Consider the following 14,942-nt stretch of genomic DNA (forward strand, 5'->3'; position numbering starts at 1 on the left):
AGAAATAAGTCCAAACAGAAGCATGGGCACAGACATGAATTAAGTTGAGGACTGGGATAAGAGTGGGCACGATCAATGTTGGAACAATGCCTAGAAAGGGCAAGGAGTAGGCAGAAATGATGAAGAAAAGGAAGATGGATATCCTATGTGTATAGGAAACAAGATAAAAGGGAGAGAAAGCGAAAGAGTTGGAGATAGATGCAAAATGTTTTACAGTGGAGCTAGCAATAATGGAAGAAATGGCGGCAGGGACAATAGTTTCAAATTTTTTATTAGTACATTAGTATACAATTGATTAAAATATATGCTCAAACTTAGGGGAGAATTGCACCCCTGCTTTCCCCCAAATAACATCCCTGAGAATTACATTGATTTTACTTAAAAAATTGATTATAACTAACACTAGTAAATGAAATAAAACAACCTTTTCAAGTTTGCTTTTTATGTAATGAGTATATCAGAAAGAAAATTATTACACAATTTTCATTTTATGCATCATTTGTAAAGAATTTGTTTGGTTTGTAATGAAATTTTTAAGTAAAGAAGAAGAAGAGGAGAAGAAAGAGAGAAAAACAGATTATAACAAACTATACTGTAATTATAGTATGTACAATATACCCATGAAAACTAATTTTCAGTAATATTATGCTATGCATTGTAAGATCAAACTACAAACGCCTGTAAACATACATGTTCCATAAGAAAAAGAAAGTAATTTAAAAAATGCGAAAAAATAATCAAACTCTGCTCACAACTTACGAATCTCATCTAAGTCAAATAAAAAAAAAAATGTAAACTTCCTGAGTGAGTAAAGAAATATCCAAGAGGGATTCTAGTCTAAAGGGAGAAGTAATTAAAAAATAAAATTCCAAAAGAAAAAAAAAACTCAAAACCGAACTACCCGAAAAGATAGAAAAAAAACATTTCCTCGTCAACTCTCCGTTCATCGTTCTTCTCGTGTACGATTGTCAGTTCTTTCGTAGTAAGTTGTGAGACTTGTTGCATGTTGATCAGAATGTTGCTGATTTCTCACAAAATATTTATTATGTATTTTATCTATTTTATTTTTGTATCATATCGAGACAAGACATTTTCTCGACTCGACATGCATCCCTAATATTGAGGGTTGATTACCCCTAGTTTATAGAATTTAGACTGCACACATATTTTTTTTTTAATTTTTTTTTTTATTTAAAATACTTACCGACTGGATTCAAACTCTTTTCTCTTTCCAGTACGTCTAAAGGCGTCTAAATTGGCGGAATCCCCTGACTGGAAAAATAGAATATTTCGACTTCTGTTTTCTTCTATACTTTCTTCCTTGATATTCATCTTGTAACACCAAATAAAATGAATGTCAATTATTCAAAACTATCAATTAGAAACAAAGGACTTCAAAGAAGTGCAAATGTTGTTTACAGCTTTTTCCCAAGTAAAGAGTGAGCCTAGAATTTGAAAAAAACCTCAAAATCACGGTAAACTGGAGGGAATGTGTGATTTGTTCATATAAGGAGAAGTATTAGCTAAACAGTTTATAAAAATAAATGTAAACTACAATATATCGGGTGGTACAAAGTCGCCTTCCTCAATATGTGGAGAAATACTTGTTTTAGGTCATGACTTTGTGTCCACGCTGTATATTGACATTGTATTATGTTATTGTGTTCGATTTAAAACTAACTAACTGATTTAACTGATAGCAGGTTTCCTTGTGTTCCTGCTATCAGTTATAATGACTAAGTTACAACGATATTAGCAGACTATTTCTTGAATTGTTCTTGTTGGATTAATGTTTATCGTCCATTTCAGCACCAAACCTCTACGAAAGTGGACCTACAGTTTAACGTGAGATCCGAACCACATGAACTCTCGCAGGAAATCGAACCCGGGATTCCCGCGCCGAGGAGGCATACGCTAACCATATAGTCAAGAGAAAAGCAGACAATTCTGCGGATCAAGAAATTTATGTATATTCATGTTTTGAGAAAGAAGAAGTTATATTAATAAAGTTACGTTCACGTTCATCTACACTAGAAATATCTTTATTCAAATAAAGACAGTTTGTTTCTATTTCTGATTTCTTACAAAGGTACCTAGGTATATATGAGTACATGACGAAAAAAAAGTTATACGAAAGCAGAACGAAGTTTTTCTCGAATTTTTATGCTTTCAGCAAAGAAAGCGAACACACACTTTAAAGTCCAAACCCTCTAAAGCAGCCTCATAAAAATGTCATAAATATGTCACGGTTGAAAAGAGTCATTCCTTAGCTGTAAATAAAGGTACAAGCTACTCACTGCAACCTGCTATGAGAGAAAAAGAGAACGAAATGTTGTCAATGTGCTGTTGCAAGTTTTAACATATTGAATGAAACTGGGGAAATGTGGAAATATATTGGGGAACATATTGGGGAAATGAATAACTTAATTGAAGGCTTGTAGTAAAATTATAAGTCCGTGAGTCCAATCCTTTATTATCAAACTGACTCCGTGCGAATATTTGTAAAGATTTGTTCATTGCTTACTGAGAAATTACTCAAAAAAGTTCTAATATTATTAGGTAGGGGAAAACTCGACTCAGCGAAGAGGCACCGTCTGAATGAAGCTCTTCACAACAGTATCGTAATGCTTATCCAAATTTCCTTTGTTAGTATTAAGTTTCAGATTTTTAATCCAAAGAAAGACTTAAGTATGTTTCTGTATATTTATGAAGCTAATGTATGTAAAATATGCATGTCCATTATGCTTGTTTATGGCAAGATAAATTCTTATATAAACCCTAATCGTTGCATTTTCGTCTTTGGTATTCCTGATATATTTCTTAATTCTGGTTTTTATAATCCTTTTAATCATGCCAGTATAACTGGTATCGTACTCATATATATTATTTCATATTTATTTCATATTCTTCAGTATAAGATTCTTGGCTTACAAAATTTTTAAAATCAGTTTTAAAATTTTTTTTCTGTATGAACAGGAAGTTTGAAACTTGGTTTTAAGTTGTACTTTCGGACTATTTTCATCTCACAACATGAAATAGGAGAAATGAGATCCATTTCCCAAATTGTCAAATAAACTAAGAACATAATCCAAAGTATGTTTAGATACGCCTGATATTTCTCCGTTTTCCTCTTTGGAACTTATGATATTTTTTAATTCTGGTTTTTATGTTTATGATATGTTTTTTTAATTCTGGGTTACGTTTCGTCATGCCAGGATGAGTGGATCGCATTCAAATTTTATTTCATACACTTCAGAGTGAGATTCTTGGCCTACAAAGTACTGTTTAAAACCAGTTAAAAACTTTTCCTACTTTCCTATATCAAATAGAGATAATAGAGGGAGTGAGATCGATTTCCCGATTGTCATATGAACTAAAGAAATAGTCCAAAAGTTCAAGTAAAACCAAGTGTCAAACATCCTATTATTACGGAAAAGAATTTGACTGGTTTTAAATAATATTTTGTAGGCCAGGAATCTTATTCTGGATTGTATGAAATAAAACGTGAGTGGGATGCCACTTATACTGGGATGACTAAACGTAATATCAAAATCAAAATCAGGGAGCACATCAGAGATTCCAAAGAAAACTCAGCTATATCAAGTTTATCTAAGAATATATTTTGGCACAAATATTGTATAAACGACATACATATTTTGCGTTAAATCAGCTTCATAATTAGAGAGACACATGTCTGAATCATTCTACATTAGCATAAAGAAAAATCCGAAACTAAACATTGACAAGAACTGGATTAAATTTCGATAAGAATTGATACCCTACTGCAAACAGCTCCATAAATTAAAAGAAATAATAATATTGTTTATAATTTGTAGTTATATAAGTAGGATATTATCACTTAATGAGTCATATATTATTCTATGACAGTGCCAGATTATTTAGTTATAAAATTTACTAACAGGGGACAAAAACTAAAAACAGTGTTTCCAGTTCTAAAAAAAGATATTACTATATAATATAAAACTTAACAAGCAGTTAAAATTATTCTGATTTGGAAACCTGGAACACAAACAATAAGTCAGATAAGATTTAACATGCGTTCCTTGTGTACGAGTTCTAATTGAAGAACGACTGTTATCCATATGAATGCAAAATATTATTAGCTGATCATAGTATTTACAGAATGAAAAAAAAAAAAACTGTTTGTTTCTGCAGTCCTACGTGACTGCAGAAAGATTATTTTTTAAAATATCAACCCTAAGGGGGTTGGAAAGAGATTATGAATTTGTTCACTTCCAGACGTATTTATTTAACCATATTTCAATTGACCGTATTTATTTTGCAGGAGGTTATTAGGAAAACTAAGTCGAGACGATTTTTCATAACAACTCCTAAGAAGTTTTGAAGGTATAATGCTGAAACTAAAAGCGCTAATTAGCATACACTTGTATGACTAAAAGTGGTGAATGGTGATTTCACTTTGTTTCTAAGGTGATTCGCTGCTATGACATTTGGTCACCTAAGTTGCCCACAGCATATCAATAAAGAAGCTGCAAAACTGAAATTATTTGAAGAAAACATCTTAGGGAATGCAATAACATCTTTAGTTTATGTAATATCCTTTAGGCTGAATATGATGGGTAATTAATGAAAGTGAATGGTTATGAAATAATATAATGTGAGTGGAATGATAATGTGGAAGTAAACGGAAGAAAACCCACAGACAAGATGTTGTCTACTACAAATATGGATTGTGTTCGAACCAGGTTCCCCATGTACCAAAGGTGAGTGCTGTACTACTGTATCACCAACAAAGCTTAGGGACATAGGCAGGTTCGTATTTAGGTATTTTACGTTCTTATGTATTTTAAGGACACCATAGTGTAGTGGTTAGAGCGTTGGACTCAAGTGTGCGTGGTCCCGGATTCGATTCCCGGTTAGTGCATCCCAATTTTGGACGTCGACCCAGTGTCCTGAGGCAAACTGGGGATTCACGTAAATAAGAAGACGACGTCCACTAGGTCTAGAAAGTTCCTGATACGCCGGTTAGAAACAGGGCGACGCAGCGTACTGACCACTTGGACGTAGTTCATCCGGTCGCTAACAGATGGCGTTGGAGCGGCTCAGGCTTACAAAGGGTTCTTACGCCAAGTGTTTTTAAAGTTTCCTTTTAAGTGTACACCTCCCCTCTTATTTATTTGTATTCAGGATGAAGCTAGACCATACGACCGCGACCGTTTACGTGGAGCCACTAGCAACAAGGTGAATGGATTAACGCTGGCAGCCAATAAGCAGCAATCTCAGTACATTCTAGCACCAGTAGCACCAAAACGAGAAAACTCTTTCGCTCTGTGGTATCAACATTTTTCAAGTATAGATCTCCCCAAAATTTTTCTGTAGCCGACAACTTTTTTTTTTCCGCACACAATACTTCAATCTCGATATTTTAAATATTTAGTATCTATTTAGAAGAAATAGTGAAAAAGAGCCTACAAAATGGAAACTGCATTTCAGTACTGCCGTGTCGTGACAAAACGCTGTAACTTTCGCGGAGCAGTTTTGCGAAAAAGAGCCGTAAAGTTTTCACCCGAAAATGTGATCTGTATCATGTAGAACCAGTGTATCTTGACTTTGGAAACACGTGGTTACATGTAATGTTACGTAAATGCATGTTGTGTGGTTAAATTTGGTGAAAATTGATTGGTTGACCATTATTGCCTTGTTACACTGGTTCTACACGATACAGATCACATTTTCGGATGAAAACTTTACGGCTCTTTTTCGCAAAACTGCTTCGCGAAAGTTACAGCGTTTTGTCACGACACGGCAGAGTAGGAGGTAGAATGATTAGGTGTGTACGGTTTCCAGATGATATGGCGCTTGTTGCGAAATCTGAAAAAAAAAATAATAATAATAATAATAATAATTAACATGTTAGAAAACTTGAGGAAGGGCTGTGAAGAATATGGGATGAGAATAAATGTTACAACGACAAAAGTTATGGTGTTTGTAACGAAGTGGTCATTGTCAAATGTAAAAGAAGGAAGGGAGAAAATAGAACAGGTGACAAGTTTTCTATTCCTAGGTAGTATTATTAGTGATGATATGAAATGTGAACATGAAATATGAAAACAAGGATAGGAATGGCGAAAGAAGCCTTTAGGAGGAAGAAAAGTCTATTTTGTGGGACGTTGAATAAAGAGTTGAGAAAAAGACTCATAAAATGCTTCGTGTGAAGTATTGTACTGTATTACTGCACGAATTGTACGTACTGTATGAACATTAAGCACAAATGATGAAAAACGACTGGATGTTTTTGAAAGGTGAATATGGAAAATAATGGAGAGAATTAGCTGAGTCGAGCGGAAAACGAATGGAAGTGTGTTAGAAATGGTCGAGGAGAAAAGAACAAATTTATATATTATTAAGAAGAGAAAGAGAAACTGGTTCGGACATTAGCTAAGAGGAAACTGTATCATGAGGGACGTGCTAGAGGGTAGGGTGGCAGAAAAGAGAGGGAGGGGGCGAAGGAGACTGCATTTAGTGGACGATATCAAAACAGTAAAATCATACATGAAGACGAAGAGGTTAGCGGAAGACCGTGGACCATGAAAGCTTCTCGGTTGCGGCAAGTGTCCTGTCAATAACGGTAGAATACCTAAGGTGTATAATACATGATGATGACATCAGGGCGCAAAATTTCCGGTCGCCAGGTCGCCATTAGCTGGCGACCAGTGTTCAGTAGGAATGGTTTCTGCCTAAACTCACAGGGCTGTGTAGTGTCTGTTTCGCACGAAAATAATTGTCACTGAGTGAGAGAAAACACGGAATGTGAAGTCTTCACAACGGACATGGAAAGTGAAGTCTTCATAACGTTGTAATTCATAATTCCTTTCCCACCCTCAATCGAAATGGTATGCCTCCCGGCGTGTCAACCTGCTGTTTGAAGGTAGAACAGCTGGGGGACAGTCCAGTGTCTGGAATAGATCAACCAATCACGTCACGATGTCAGTGATAAATAAATAAATTAATTAATTAATAGATAAAATAAGTAAATACATAAAATATTTTAAAAATAGATATTTTTATGGGATACCGTTATCACTGCAATCGACAACTGGTACTTCAGTGCAGAGAGAGAGCATTGCCCAAACGTGAAGTCTTAAGGTAATATATTTTTTAACATGTATATGAATTGTCCAATTCAAAATAGATTATCCTGAATCTAGTTGTCTGGTTTTGAAATTTTATGCCCTGATGTAATCTATTTGTCAAACCAAAGGCTGTGTGGGAGGGGGGAGGTACCTCTCATAATTTGCACATGAGAGATACTGGCGACCATCATTTTTGGATTGGCGAGTGCGTCTGGCTTTGAAATTTTGCGCCCTGAATGATGATGATGTACTCCCGCGTCCTTAAACCCACGTTCTTTGTTTTAAAAAAAAATGCTTTTTTTTTAAGTATAAGGTCTCCTTTCGGCACTGAAACTGTATGAAACGTGAACTTAGTTTAAAATGTAATCCGAACCACCCTAATGTATTAACATGCTCTTCTACTGGAAATCGAACCGAGACCTTGTGGAAGTCACTAGAGTGAAACATGCTAAGTATTAGATTTATATAGGAACACGTATCTACTAATTGCATGATATATTTTAGTCAAACAATACGTAATTGTTTTGTGTTTATGAGCAAATTGTGCATATCATTGTTTTAGAAATCTCAAAATTTTCCACGAGAGAGAGAGAGAGGAGTAATTATCAGCTACTATATGGCAACGAGCCAAGAAATGAAATTATCAGCAACTAAAAACAAATAAAATGTAAATGTGTGTTAACGTATGGAGTACTTTTATTACTTCTCTTTCCAATTTATGTTTGTGTTCCTATATTTTGTGTAATAGTGTTAACAATGACTACCTTGAAAGCAAGTGACATACCAGTAAAGAAGAAAGAGTTATATAGTCCACCCTTGGAAGAAGTAGCAGAAGGTAATTTTAAGTTTTAATGTACTTTACGAATATTAATACTACTTCTTTAATTTTATTTTTAACCTTACATTTTATACCTTATGTTTTTATCCTTATGTTTATTTGTTTATTGACAGATTCAGAGGGTGAAGGGTTGTTCAAATAACAAATGTACTCACAGCTTATTACAATGTTTATTTATAATATGAAATATACAGGTTGTCAAAAAGATTTCAATTACGAAAATTGTCCTTTGTTTGCATGAACTTTCGATTACAATAACGCGTATCCTAAAGTGCCATGAGCACATGATAAATATCACATGGATTATGATGGATGTTACTGTAGAAACTTGTTGTCTACAGTAACCTAAATTTTCTCATTTTTGTTGAATTTCCTTCCTACCAAACATTTCTTCAATTGACTGAAGTTGTGAAAATCGCATGGCACAAGATCAAGGCTGTATGAAGGATGTGTAAGAATATCACATTGGAATTTGCAAAAGAGTGTTTGTGGCCTACTTGACGACGTAGGATCTAGTACATGCAAAACGATACGCACCTCTCATCTTATCAAGCCTTTGGTTGTTGTTAGGTTTATCGCTAGTACCAGAGTACCGGATTAAATTATAGTCGATTCATGTGGTAGCTGTTTTATTCGGAGATTATGGAAATGGATCTAGAACTGATGCTGGGATCCTGCGTTATGTAATACTCGTCTGGAATTCGTTTTCTACAAATGTCCTTACAGTCATTGCTTTATACTTCCGACCTGCTCGAACAGTGAGAATCCTCTGTGGACTACTTTCACGTCTTAAATTTCTTATACCATTCGAAATTTGTGTCATGCTGCATAAATATAATCACACACATTACTCATGTGACGATAAATGTTTGAATAGGAGCACGGTGGCTCAGTGGTAGAGCGCTTACTTCTGGTGCGTTGAGTCCCTGGTTTGATCCCCGGCCAAGTAAGTTTGTGGTGGGCAACATCGTGTCCGTGGGTTTTCTTCGGTTACTCCCATTTCCTCCCACATTTTCGTTCACCAATTCTTCTATCATCATTCACTTTCCTTAGTCATCGTCTCCCTTAGCCTAAAGGACAAAATCGTGGGATGTTAAGCTGAAAGGAAAAAAGAAAGAAAAATGCCTGAAGGGCAAGCGAATCGATTTATTTAAGTGAAGCCATTTACTAACCAATACGAAAATGTGTTCTATTTTCTGAAACATGACTGTGCTGGAAAGTTCCTAGTTTGGGAATCATATAGATAGATGGTAACATCGCAAGGAGTGCTCATTTCATTCAAAGAAACCAAATATTAATTTTTAATCATTGTCCTTTAACTAATTCAGACAGCAACTTATTTCATCATATGGTATATTATTCATATAGCAGTAAACGCATAATAATCGACTAAATTTAAATATTATACCCTTGTACTCTTAGTTTACATATGTCTGCTTGAATGTTTTCTGTACAATGATTTCTGCATATTGTATGTTGAAATTGTAGATTTCAGCCAAGGTTATCCATTTTTTGTTGTGAGCAGGCTTTATTAAGATCTCTAAAAGTTTTTCAGATCACAACTGTCCAGTTGGTCTACTTTTTAAGATACTCTGACATAAAATACATGTACAGGTGATCAAGCCATTCTTATAAATTATGTCCTGTTCTCGACTTTAAAAGTATGCTGTGCTTAAATATGGGAAATCTTACGGAACGACAATATGATGCTTAAAAAAAAAGTTGGTTTTGGATTTCTGCCCGTTTGTCCGTTCGTCTGTTCTTCTACTTCACTTGAAATCATACCATTCAACGTATCCGAACCAAATTTTAAACTTAAAGTTTATAGAAGATTCTCTAGAAGAGTTTATTTATTCATTTATTTTAATTTTCTTCTACTTCTAAAAATAGGGATAGTTTCTTAGAGGGTGAAAATCAATAATTGCAAACTTCTAGAAAATGGCTCTAACGATTTTATTTGTATTCTTAAATCAATGTTCCATTAATAACCCTATAATAAGTTATACGGCTACTTTTCTGGGGAAAAATCCATAAGAAGGTAGTTTACTCTAGTAGTTGTTTTCGAATGATTTTCTCAAAAGTTTCTCAGACGATATTTTATATATGTTTCATAATTAAGTGCTTTATCAACAACTCTATAACATTGCATAACTGAATTATTCTGAAAACTCCACAAGGGATAGTTTGCTCTTCAGGGTGATTTTTTTAATGATTTTCTCAAAAATGACTCAGTAAAATTTGTTCATATTTCATAAGTACTTATTTCATTATCAAATCTACAATATATCAAAAGTTATTTTTCATGAAAACATTCACAAGGGGTAGTTTATTCCTGGCGGTGAGATTTTTTTTCTGGAAGATTTTTTAATAAAATAAATCGACACAGACGATTTTATTCACATTTCGTTTCATTATCGACTATATCACATGGCGAACTCAGTTCTAATGAAAAATCTGGAAATAGTAGTTTACTTCTAAAGGTGAGCTTTTTTGTGATTTTCTTAAAAATGGCGCAGGCAGTTTTGTTCATGTTCATAAATAAATATTTCATTAATAACATTATAATATGGAATAAGTTTCTTCTCATTAAAATCCACAATAATTAGCAGGGGCGGATCCAGGGGGAGATCGGGGCGATTGTCCCCCTTCCAGAAGAGGAAACTTTCTTATTTTATATATATAAATAAAACCCATCCCAAAGTTTGGAGTCCTTAAAAGTAGCAGTATGACAACCCAGCGTCCCCCCTCCCAGAAGTCGGTCCTGAATCTGTTCCTGATAATTAGTATACGCTTGGGAGTTTTGTAATTGCTCTAAAACTGTTCAGGTGATTTTGTTCATATTTCATAGGCAAATGTTCTATTACAATTCTAAGATATGTTATAAATCAAAACTCATGAAAAATTTCTTCATGAGAGAGAGTTTCTTCTTGGGGTTCAATTTTCTTAGGTTGAAGGGGGATCAGTGGTAGAGTGCTTACCTCTAGTACGTGGGATCTCTCGCTCGATCCCCAGCCAAGTAAGTTTGTGGTGGACAACATCTTGTCTGTGGATTTTCTCAGGGTACTCCCGTTTCCTCCCACATTCTAATTCCATCACTTTTTTTCCATAATCATTCACTTGCCTAAATCATCCTTTTCCCTTAGCCTAACAGGCACAATAATGGGACGTTAAACTGAAAGATTTCTTAGGTTGAAGTTTAAAAATAATAATAATAATAATAATATAATTTTTTGATCATTTTTCATAAATAAATCTTTCAGTAACAACTGCACCTTGGCGTTACTTAATTTAAGAAATAGGAACGAGTAAATTTAGAGTTGTAGTCTGTACCTTTTCTTGTACATGGATTCAGCATCCCAAGAATTCATTTCATATCGTCTTTTATCCCTCTATTCAAACTGAAAGTGTTAGAAATTTACCACATCCGGTTTCATTATTGGTTTCCCTACAGCAAAAATAGTAAGAGATAATGAGATTTTTTTAAAATCAATTACAGAATCCCAAGAGTAAGTTCCCTTTCTATCTTTATACCTGTGTTAAAATCAGAAGTTTTACATCCACTGCTTACGGTTTTAACTTTAGATCCGGAAATTCACATTCTGGAACCAAACTCATTTGTTATTCATCATGGAACAAGCTGTTAATGCTCACAGTCCCGCGAGCTGCAGGATGTTCGTTATTGAGTCGCCTGTTGAATGTCCATATTCTAAGATCACCTGTAATATTAAGCACAATTATGTTATTTGTAATTAAACAAGTCAATTTTCCGCAATCATTATACATCGTATTTCCAGATAACAAGTAACAAATTTTACTAGTATTTTCAGGAGATCATTTTAAGGAAAATTCGCATATAAGTTACAATGAGCAATTTAAATTTATGAAACAATATCTAATCAACTGTGAACACATTTCACCACTTTCAGAGAATGACCACTGATCTGCAAGAAGAAAGGCTTGGTTCTCCTTATTTTTTCTGTTCCTCTGTAAATTATATCATAAATGGTACGTAAGATACGATGACTCACTTTCTCCCTTACAAAAAAAGAAAGCTACTATTAGGTTTACTGCTGACTGTGGCATTGAATGTCCACTATTCAATTACGAATTTAATTGATTTTCAAAAGTTAATAATCGAAACAGAGAAACGTCATAGAAAAATCATATTATATTAGATATTAGCAGAATATCCATTCTTCGCGTGGGAAGAATGAAGTTTACGGAAAATACTTTAAATGATCCATACAATTTTCTTTCTAGTTTGATTTTGAATTTGACTTTTTTAAAAGTTTAGCGTCTATTTCAGCAGCAAGGCCATATCAAATGTAAACCTATAGCTTAATGTGAAATTTGGACATGAACTTACGCCGGGAATCGAACCGGTTTCCTACGTCTTTTTTCTTGTTTCAAAGTACAGGGTGCGGCACGTAAAACCGGCCCGTCGTAATATTCTGGTATATTGTGTTTTTGGCAACACTTAAATAATCTACCTTCCTACCAAGAGATGGCGTGTCGAGGTCGGGTCGACTTACGTGACCTGCAGCAGTCACGTGCAGCCGCAGCCAGTGAAACTTGTCGAAACCAGTTGAGGAAAAGGCCTCGTTGTGTTAAGCCGGGTGAGTGTCAGTGTGTGATAATGCCGTATTCGATACTCGAGCGTGTTGCCATTGTTGAAGGGTTCATTCTCACTGGATCTTTTGTGAAAACAAAGAATTTGTTTCGGGAGAAATTTCCAGGACGTTCTATGCCAACAAAAAGCACCATTCAGGAATTGATTGAAAAATGGCGGCGTACAGGATCGGTTCAAAATGCTCCCAGGAACAGACGACCATCTGTCTGCACACCTGAATTAAAGATGCAGGTGGAGGAGATAATGACAAGAAGTCCTCGAAAGTCAACCAGGAGATTGAGTCAACAGGTTCATGCGAGTGAGAGAAGTTGCAGACGTGTTTTAAGGGGACTGAAGTTAAAACCGTACCGGATAAGTGTTGTGCAAGAATTGAAGGAGCCTGACCTGCAGAAGAGGGTGCATTTCTGTTCATGGCAAAGGCTTGTGGTCTCCTCGGTCACCAGACTTGTCCACGTGTGACTTTTACTTATGGGGACTGTTAAAGGGAAGAGTATACGAAACAAATCCACACACAATTGAAGAACTCAAGACCAGGATCCAGGATGTCACCAATAGCATTACAACACAAGAACTGACAAGGGTATATATGAATCTCCTCAATCGTGCTCACACTTGTGTTGAAGTGGGCGCAGGACACTTTCAGCACCTGCTGTGAAGGCTGCTGTGAAGGTGAGTAGTCATATTCAATACATTGCATTTCATTTATGTGTTGTAGTTAATCATATTCAATACATTACATTTCATTTTATGTGTTCACTTTACGGGCCGGTTTTACGTGCCGCACCCTGTACTTGTTGGTGCAAGTTTGATTTCACTTAAATTATGCAAACAGTTACCCTCAATTTCCCCAAGAGATTTCATTTCGTAACACCCATTTTATCGTCAGCCTTGCGCACATGGAGATTATTTATACAAAATTTCAAGATATTACAATTAATAGTTTCAGAGATATGGAGAACAGGAAAAAAATCATGCTCCCATTTACACCTTTAGGCTAATGGGCGGCCATTAGGGAGGCAAAGGGAGGCAGTTGATTAATGTATATAGTTTCATTTGGAAATATAACGTTTTTGTATGTGTTAATGGATCATAGAATAAAAATGGTGCCATAAAATATTTACTGTTCCGTGAGTACGTATTGGTTTTCTCCCCGTGGAATTAAGAAAGCTACAGGAATTGTGTTTTAATTGCCATGAAAAATGGCCCAAATATTAACCTATTGAAGTACCACAATTCAAGTTACTTTCATTTCTTCTTACAAGGGCTCGATATGTACGTGTCAGCCCTTTGGAACTAATTGAGAAAACGTTTCGCAAAGAGAAGTCATAAGTTATTCTTTAATTGCACAAAAATCGGCAGTTCCTATAATGTATTTTCTTCTTTCTAATAGTAAGGAATATTTTGATTTGATTTTTTTGAGTTTAATATCCCGTTCAGCAGCGAGTCTATATGAGACGTGGACTTATGATTAACGTGGAATCCGAACCACATAAGTTCCCGCCGGGAATCGAACCCCAGTCCCCCACGTCCAAGGCGCGTACGCTAACCGTTTAGCCACGAAGGAGCTCAGTAAGGAATATTAATTAAAAAGTGAGTAATAAGAAATAATTTCTACCTTTTCCATTCTTTTGCAGTGTAATATACGAGTTTAGGGGTGTACATATAATTTTGTATAAATAATTAAATTTAGTGAATTCAACATAATTCCAGGTTTTAGGATTATTTTGTATAACTGGAGTGTGGAGTGATTCTAAGTATTGTTAACTTTTGATGTATTTTAAGAAAACTGTATCTAATGGTAACGAACATGTTTCGGGAAGCTCCAAAAGTATTTCTTTAAATGTCGTAACATATGCTTGTAGTACTTTGTATTTACTGTCTTTCTAAGAGTAATAACACATATAATAGCATGCGTGAAATTAAAAATATATGTTGTTCATTAATTCCCAGTTTCAATATAACTTTTGCAAAACAAGCCTCATTATTCATTACTATGATTATTTGATTAATATTACCTTTTCTATTTATTTGTTATGCAAATTTGTTATTAAATAGTCCCCTAATCTGATCACACAATTTTCCAGATAGAATTTTAAGATGTTCATGAGCAAGGAATCAAACCTTTTTACACCTTCGTTGTTTAAGAGTACAAAGGGCTAGTATCTACTTGCGTTGCTCTTGTCAATTTACTTAATAAAATATGGAACACGATATACGGTATTTTAACTGAAAAAGACAGTATCCTAATAGTTATACAACATTTCGTCAAACAAAGTGTTAGAAGCAACCAGGAAAACTAACATTGATATACAAATATTCAGATCATGTCTTGCCCCCCACTTTTAACGTCCAACCGCCG

At 34.9% G+C, this 14,942-nt stretch overlaps 1 protein-coding gene across 1 annotated transcript in view; it reads left to right on the forward strand.

Annotated features, from left to right (window-relative positions):
- Positions 1 to 7,764: 7,764 nt before the first annotated feature.
- Positions 7,765 to 14,942, forward strand: part of LOC145694612 (beta-keto L-gulonate decarboxylase-like) — a 30,411-nt gene continuing 23,233 nt past the window's right edge. Inside the window, exon 1 of the mRNA XM_081771005.1 lies at positions 7,765 to 7,950. Within this exon, the coding sequence (XP_081627131.1) occupies positions 7,872 to 7,950 (79 nt within the window). The 5' untranslated portion in view covers positions 7,765 to 7,871. The remainder of the gene's footprint in view (positions 7,951 to 14,942) is intronic.

The sequence above is a fragment of the Thermobia domestica genome, chromosome 9, assembly GCF_964235325.1.
Source record: "Thermobia domestica chromosome 9, izTheDome1.hap1.1, whole genome shotgun sequence".
Classification (NCBI taxonomy): domain Eukaryota; kingdom Metazoa; phylum Arthropoda; class Insecta; order Zygentoma; family Lepismatidae; genus Thermobia; species Thermobia domestica.